The 8,682-nt window shown below is 48.7% G+C and overlaps 1 protein-coding gene across 1 annotated transcript; it reads right to left on the bottom strand.

The window, feature by feature from the left end:
* Nucleotides 1–1,239: 1,239 nt before the first annotated feature.
* Nucleotides 1,240–8,392, bottom strand: LOC123753930 (uncharacterized). Its single transcript, XM_045735917.2, has 2 exons — nt 8,232–8,392; nt 1,240–2,312 (listed from the first exon to the last, which is right to left on the bottom strand). Exon 2 carries the CDS (start codon nt 2,310–2,312, stop codon nt 1,551–1,553), a length of 762 nt encoding a protein of 253 aa, XP_045591873.1. The 5' UTR covers nt 8,232–8,392; the 3' UTR covers nt 1,240–1,550.
* Between the last annotated feature and the right edge of the window lie 290 nt (nt 8,393–8,682).

Genomic DNA, 8,682 nt, shown 5'->3' on the forward strand with positions numbered 1-8,682 from the left:
TGGCTCAAAAGGGCCACCACTTACGGGCTATTCATGCCCGTGCCACCTTTTGGGTGGCTTCATCTTCATCTTATCACATTCACAAGGGAGACATCTCCCGTCACGCAGGGTGCAGTCGCACCTCCACAGATCTCCAGTATCATCTATTGATACTGGTGATGGCTCAAAAGGGCCACCACTTACGAGCTATTCATGCCTGTGCCACCTTTTGGGTGGCTTCATCTTCATCTTAACACATTCACAAGGGAGACCGTCATGCAGGGTGCATTCGCACCTCCACAGATCTCCAGTATCAGCTCCTGATACTGGTAATGGCTTAAAATGGCCACCACTTATGGGCTATTTATGCCCGTGCCACCTTTTGGGTTGCTTCATCTTCATCTTAACACTTTCATAAGGGAGACATCTCCCGTCATGCAGGGTGCATTCGCACCTCCACAGATCTCCAGTATCAGCTCTTGATACTGGTAATGGCTCAAAAGGGCCACCACTTACGGGCTATTTATGCCCGTGCCTCATCTTCATCTTAACACATTCATAAGGGAGACATCTCCCGTCATGCAGGGTGCATTCGCACCTCCACAGATCTCCAGTATCAGCTCTTGATACTGGTAATGGCTTAAAAGGGCCACCACTTACGGGCTATTCATGCCCGTGCCATCTTTTGGGTGGCTTAATCTTCATCAATCAATCAGCTCTATTCAGCTTCAGTTGTGTGTTTGTAAACTAATGTCTTTGAAAATGTAATAAGTTTTACGAAACGCGCTCAAGTGTCGCGTCAGACTAGAAATAAAAATGAATTTTGGAGAATTGATCTTTGAATTACCATCAACAGTGAAAAGAAACGTAAGAAAGATCGAGAAAATTCGTGTTAAAATTATTAATCTTACTTTTTCGGTCATATTTAATAATATATGCCTACATGCATGCACACAAGACTTGCGCACGCAACGCACACAAGACTTGCGCACGCAACGCACACAAGACTTGCGCACGCAACGCGCACAAGACTTGCGCACGCAACGCACACAAGACTTGCGCACGCAACACACACAAGACTGGCGCACGCCACGCACACAAGACTGGCGCACGCCACGCACACAAGACTGGCCGCACGCCACGCACACAAAACTGGCGCACGCAACGCTTGCGCACGCAACGCTTGCGCACGCAACGCACACAAGACTTGCGCACGCACAAGTCATGCACATACAAATACAGGTGAGTAAAACACGTATATTATTATAAATACATGTACTTAATACATATTTATACAAGTGATATCAAAATGGGCGACTTAAACAAAGTATTTACATAAGACCGATATTAGTGGTCTGCGCGGCGAGGCTGGGCGGGCCTCGTCGCACGCCCCGGGACCACGACAGCTGGCGAGGCTGCCCCAGCTGGTGTCCTGCACCAGCTGGGGCAAGACCGTGGTCCGGGGCGGGCGGGCGACGGGCGTACAGCAGATGTCCGGGGCTGGGCGGGCGGGGGGCGGAGGTCGTGGCTGCTGGCGGGCAGCAGCTGAGGCAGCAGCAGCAGGGGCCGGGCTAGTAGCCGTAGCCGTACTTCATAGTTGAGCACTTGGTGACTGTGTGGTACTCCGGTACAGTGGCGTACACCGTCATGGTGACGTACTGGTTCACAGACTCCGTCACCGTGTTGTAGACGTACTCCTGCTTGTACTGTGTTTCGTACTGCGTGACGTAGTACGGGTTGGTGACGGTGACGGTGTGGTACTGCTGCTGCACCTTGGTCTGCGTCACGTAGTAACCCTTGGTCTCGTAGCCGGTCTTGGTGACTACGTTGGTCATGGGGTAACTCTGCGTCTCCGTCAGCGTGACGTAGACGGCGGCGGTCTCCGTGAAGTACTGCTTCGCCGTGTTGTAGCCATAGACGGACTCCGTCATGTAGACGGGCACCGTCAACATTTTGGTGTCATAGAGGATCTTGGTCTCGGTGTAGATGTTAGGCTCAGCGTAGGCGGTCATAGTGGAGTACTGTATGATGGTCTTGGGGTAGACCAGCGTCTCGGTGATGTAGGCGTACTGGGTAGTGGGCACGGGCTTGATGACGGTGGCGTAGTGACCCTGAGTCTCCTGCACGTCCTTCGTCATGATCTTAGTCACGTACTTGGGGTAACAGGCTTGTTCCTTGGGTGGCGGCCCGTAGGAGGGGGCGATGGGCGCCACCTCGATGTACCCTCCTCCCCCGGAGGGAGGGTGGGGAGGGTGGGCCCCGTGATCTGGGGAGCCCAGTGCCCCCCACACCAGCGCCACCACCACCACGCCCTGCACACCTGTCCCGAACATCTGCAATGACACAATGATATCAATATTAGTATGTGCTTTATTATGTTGAGTTCGTGGAGACCCGACTCACTACTATGATACTACTCCACACCTGTATGCTCAACCACTTGGGCTGGACGGTAGAGCAACGGTTTCGCTTCATGCAGGTTGGCGTTCGATCCTCGACCGTCCAAGTGGCTGGGCACCATTTCTTTCCCCCCGTCACATCCTAAATCCTTATCCTGATCCCTTCCAAGTGCTATATAGTCGTAATAACTTGGCGCTTTCCCCTGACAATTCCATCCACCACACCTGTAGACACACACACACACACACACACACACACACACACACACACACACACACACACACACACACACACACACACACATACACATTCTGTGTATTAGAAAGATTGTTACCAGTCACTCTTCTCTTGATTCTTAACTTCTCGCCCCCTCCTTCTCCGCCCATTCCTCCGGCTTCTCCACCTGCGTGTAAAGTAAGTGAAAGTGGCACACCCCCAGCAGGGCGCAGCACAACTCGAGGCGCCTCGCTCTCTCCAGGAACAGTAATAAGGTAATAATATCAACCGAAGTGTGGCCACCACCACACAACCAGAGGTGAGGTGGGGGCTGGGGTCCCCTCAGGTGAGGTGGGGGCTGGGGTCCCCTCAGGTGAGGTGAGGGCTGGGGTCCCCTCACGTGAGGTGGGGGCTGGGGTCCCCTCAGGTGAGGTGAGGGCTGGGGTCCCCTCAGGTGAGGTGGGGGCTGGGGTCCCCTCAGGTGAGGTGAGGGCTGGGGTCCCCTCAGGTGAGGTGGGGGCTGGGGTCCCCTCAGGTGAGGTGGGGGCTGGGGTCCCCTCAGGTGAGGTGAGGGCTGGGGTCCCCTCAGGTGAGGTGGGGTCTGGGGTCCCCTCAGGTAAAATTACAGTATCCAGGGAGAAAGCTGGTCACCAGCCCTCGCTGCCACCTTCCTACAGTTCATCACCCAGTTGTAACCCACAACCATGCTGGAGTGTGAGAGACAGTCCACAACCATGCTGGAGTGTGGGAGACAGTCCACAACCATGCTGGAGTGTGGGAGACAGTCCACAACCATGCTGGAGTGTGAGAGACAGTCCACAACCATGCTGGAGTGTGGGAGACAGTCCACAACCATGCTGGAGTGTGGGAGACAGTTCACAACCATGTTGGAGTGTGAGAGACAGTTCACAACCATGTTGGAGTGTGAGAGACAGTCCACAACCATGCTGGAGTGTGGGAGACAGTCCACAACCATGCTGGAGTGTGGGAGACAGTCCACAACCATGCTGGAGTGTGGGAGACAGTTCACAACCATGTTGGAGTGTGAGAGACAGTCCACAACCATGCTGGAGTTTATGGGGTACGCCAGAGACTGTCTTCAGTCACTGACAGGTGGGAAAGCTTAGCTGTCCTTGCGAGGTCGCAATAACAAACATTCACAATTTATAATTGCGTGCGGAATGTTCAAATGTGCAGGCATGTAATATATTTGTTCTTGTTACACATTAGCTTAATTCCGGTACAGTACAGTACTGAGTAAGTAATTGTTTTGTAGAAAGTGGTTAGGTGGTAAGTGGTAGGAAGTAGGTGGCAGGTAATAGGTGATAGATAATAGATGGTAGGTAGTAGGTGAGCAGATGGTGAGAGTGAGATGGTGAGTAGTGATCTGCCGCGGCCTTGCCTCCCCCTCCTCTCAGCTTTCACTGCCTCTCTCCGCCACCCTCACTTTCTCTTGCTGGTAATGAAGGAAGCTGTTGCTCCCCAGACTGGAAGAGGCGGACCCAACATGGCTTCCTCCCGGCCTTCAGCCAAGTCTCGTCTCAAGGTATTCATACTTTGTATCGCCTATTGTAATTGATACTTTATATAATAATTAAGCTTTAATCTGTATAACTTAGACATTATTAAACCTTTGTGGTGGGTTAGGAAGCATGGCTTGAGGCCCCTACTAAGGCAACTTGTGTGATGACTGAGGCTTGGAAACAGCGTTCACTGTCCGCCCTCAACTCTGTGGACATCAACTTATATAACTGTGTTTATGGTGGAGACAGAAGGAGTGTTGGAGGGCGCTTGGCAAGTGCAGGCACTGAGACACTCCTTGCTCAAAGTCTCGTCGCAAGTCTCCCAGCCTGCGGATAGATGGACACTTCTCCATTTGCTGTCCAAACTATACTATGGGTCCTCTGCATATTCCACGTATCTTACTGGCTTTTGCGTCAGGAAGCGGTGCACCGGCGTTACAAAACAATCTCCTTCAGTATTGTCCTCAGTACTTCGTATGGGCTTTCTGATGCCCTGACTCCTGTTTATACAGGAGTTTGGCTCTTGTCTATACTGAGAAAACTCTTCCTTCTCTAAACACCCAGGAGCTCTGGTTCCAGGACCTAAACACCCAGGAGCTCTGGTTCCAGGACCTAAACACCCAGGAGCTCTGGTTCCAGGACCTAAACACCCAGGAGCTGTGACTGGAGGGTGTGACTAGCGAGACGTGTGTCTGGAGGCGGAGAAGTGTCTCCGTGACACACGCTGGCGGCAAGAACGCCGGAGAGAGGCGGCGCAGCGCCAAACAATACATGTAATGAGAGAGGAATGTGAAACTGCTGGGAGGGTGAATGGCCACTGCTGGCTTCCTGGTGCCACCATATTGCTGCTGTTGCAACTTCCGTAACATGCAACCTTATCTTCTGTTTTATCTGAGGGGCATGATCACTCAGGCAATGAATACCCACCTCATCCACACCACAGACATTGAAGACCCTCCACTTACAACATTATTGACCCTTGCAGTAGGATCTTAAAGACTCCCGATCTAAAACATTGAAGACCCACCAGCTTCAATATTCCCTCCCATGTTGGGACCTGTAGACATGAACGAGCAGATGTGCTGGCTGCTGACGGCGCTGAAGGAGACGGTATTGAATACTTCATATCCAAAGACTTTCTACAAGTTAGAGGCTTCATGAGGCAACATCACCGTGAGAAGGAAAGGAGGAAGAGAAGAAGTCTGTGAGTCTGTACGCTGGTACAGCAGACAACCTCAGTCATTATGGAAGTAGAGGTGGTCGCCGAAGGAGGGATTCTGTAATTGCACGAATTCGTCGTGGATACAAGTACCCCTGGAGATTTAGAATGGAAACAACAGCTGAACAGTGGAGCTGCAGAATCTGTGGTGTCAGGGAGGAACGCCACCTTGACTACTATCTGGGAGATTGTACCCACCTAAGACACATTAGGGATATGGTTAGTATAATAAATCCCACATTGCTTAAGTTGGGAAACTACTATTTGTCACATAAAGGCTCTGTTCTTAAATGTTTCCCACTATGCACCCGCATGATAACGTAAAGGTGAGGAATGTAAGATGATAATCTTCTTGTTTGACTGTTCACACGAGAAAGTTAACGAGTCCTGGCTACGTCAGAATTCGAGTGCCAGGATGAACAGTCTAGTACATGTTCTTCCTACTGGGTGTGTTGTATATGCTGCTTTGGTGATGTGTTCACTCACAGGATGAGTGACGCTGCCCAATACTGTCACTATGGCGGTGTGTGTTCACCCACAGGATGATTGACGCTGCCCAATAAACTTGCCCTCCGGATAATAACAAGCAAGACAGGAGCAGGCGGGGGGCCGGACTCTGGCCCACTTGGACTCAGGCCAGGAGGGGAAAGTCGCCTGGAGAAAATCTCTGCTGTATCTTATTAGTTTCTTGTGTGTCTCTCTTCACTCCTTTGTCCTTCCATCTTCTCTATCGTCAGGACGCAATGAGAGCTGTCATCTCAAAGTTCAGAGAGAAAGAGAGAGAGAGAGGGAGGGGGGTAGACTTACACATCAAATATATAGCACCACTTGAGAGCGTTTAATGATTGGTGTGTAGCATTAGCGGACGTAACGACAAGATCATCAACCCCAGACGCCTGGGAGATATTTATACATGGAAGTAATAGAGCAAGAACTTGGCACTGTGATGTTATAGTGGCCAGAATACGCCCTATTCTGCCCGCTGCCAGTTGTATCTGGCAACTTTATCAAAACTCACATGTTGAATCCACCATGAGTGATTGATGAGTCAGAATACTTTGTGAAAGTGTTGAATACAATATGTGTCAACTTTGTGAAAGTGTTGAATACAATATGTGTCAACTTTGTGAAAGTATTGAATACACCATGTGTCAACTTTGTGAAAGTGTTGAATACACCATGTGTCAACTTTGTGAAAGTGTTAAATACACCATGTGTCGACTTTATGAAAGAAAACATGCACTCCCTTGAACATTATATTGTAGAATGTCCTATATTGACTAACTTTCGTCCTCCTGGGCTGAGGTATGCTGAACTCTGTAAATACTATATGAGTACTGGAACACTCGATGATATGCATTACTATGTAATGCATCAGTTATACAATGTTTATGATGTCCCCATAACATGAGCTTGTGGAAGCATCTTAATTACCTTCAGCGGTTAAGTTGTTTATAACACACTAGTTCTTATAAGAGCTATCTTATCCTGTCAAAGGAGGATATAGATATTATACATATAGATATATATATATTATATATATATATATATATATATATATATATATATATATATATATATATATATATATTTAGACTTTATGTAGGATAGACAAAGATACTCACCTAGTTGTGCTTGCGGGGGTTGAGCTATGATTCTTTGGTCCCGCCTCTCAACTGTCAATCAATTGGTGTACAGATTCCTGAGCCTACTGGGCTCTATCAAATCTACATTTGAAACTGTGTATGGAGTCGGCCTCAATCACATCACTGCCTAATGCATTCCATCTGTTAACTATGATACTGAAAAAGTTCTTTCTAATGTCTTTGAGGCTCATTTGGGTACTAAGTTTCCACCTGTGCCCCCCCACCTTGTTCGCGTACTACCCGTGTTAAACAGTTTATCGTTATCTACCCTGTTTATTCCTCTGATAATTTTGTAGATAGGGATAATGTCTCCCCTTACTCTTCTGTCTTCCAGTGTCGTGAGGTGCAGTTCACGCAGCCTTTCCTCGTAACTCATGCCTCTTAGTTCTGGGACTAGTCTAGTGGCGTACCTCTGAACTTTTTACAGCTTCGTCTTGTGCTTGACTTGTGCCTGAATTGTAATGTCAATCCATCCTGACCTTCAACGCTTCCTAGAAAGTTGTAACAGAACTCATGGGCACCACACCAGAAACAAATACCTATTTGATATTCCAAGAGTACGACTTAATCAAACTAGGAATGCTCTACAAATCAAGGGACCCAGAATGTGGAATGATCTTCCCAATCATGTCAAAGATTGTACCTCTCTCAACCAGTTTAAGATGAAAACTAAGTACTACCTAATTAACCCCATGTAACCTACCTTACTTCTAAATGTCAAATGTCTTCTAAATAGGCATTGTAAAAGCACTAAAATCATCTTTGGTTGATTATTTAATCAATCACTGAACTATATGTCTAACAGATCTTTAGCCCTGTCCATGGAGGACAGAATAAACTGTACATATGCTGTTTAGCATTGTAAATGTGTGGCCACGTCTGTGGCAGTAAATAAAATAAAAAACAAAACACCTCTGAAGTTCCGTATACCAGAGCAGGTCTACAGGGACCTATCTGGACCTCACAACTGGAAGCTGAGGAAGATATATATATAATATCGACTTGTGAATTACTCTGGAGAATGATCAGACGAGTAAACAAATGTGGCGTCTTCCAGATCAAAGGACCTAGACGGTGCTTCAGTTTCACCACAAGCACAGCTACTACACACACACACACACACACACACACACACACACACACACACACACACACACACACACACACACACACACACACACACACACACACACACACACACACATCAATGGATACAACTATGATAACAGGCATATGCACAATATTCACCTTTGCTGTACTTTTGCCCGTCGAGGTCTGAATGTGCGCGAACACTGTGGCGGGAAGCCTGGTTTCCGGGCTTATATACCTTGGCTTTGGGGGGGGGGGGAGAATGGGTGAAGGTTGTGGGTTATTTGGAGGAGTGGGGAGAGGGAGGAGGAGGATGGGTGATGCTGGCTCCACCCACCTCCACAGTGAGAGAGACTTAACCACCTCTGCCACAAGCACAGCGTGACCACTGCATCATCAACATCATACCTCCCATATAAGCTAATGACGGCATTGCCATTTAAGTCTTGACAATTTAAAAGTTGAGACAAATAACAAGAATGGAGGGGAAGGAGGAGGAGCGGAGGGGGAATGGGGGGCGAGGGGTGGGTGGTTGGGGAAAGTTGGAAGTGGTTGGAGGGAGGGAAAGGGGGGGGTGGGGTGAGGGCGTGTGTGTGGGTGACAGGGAGAG

This window comes from Procambarus clarkii, chromosome 6 (genome assembly GCF_040958095.1).
Source record: "Procambarus clarkii isolate CNS0578487 chromosome 6, FALCON_Pclarkii_2.0, whole genome shotgun sequence".
NCBI classification, from domain to species: domain Eukaryota; kingdom Metazoa; phylum Arthropoda; class Malacostraca; order Decapoda; family Cambaridae; genus Procambarus; species Procambarus clarkii.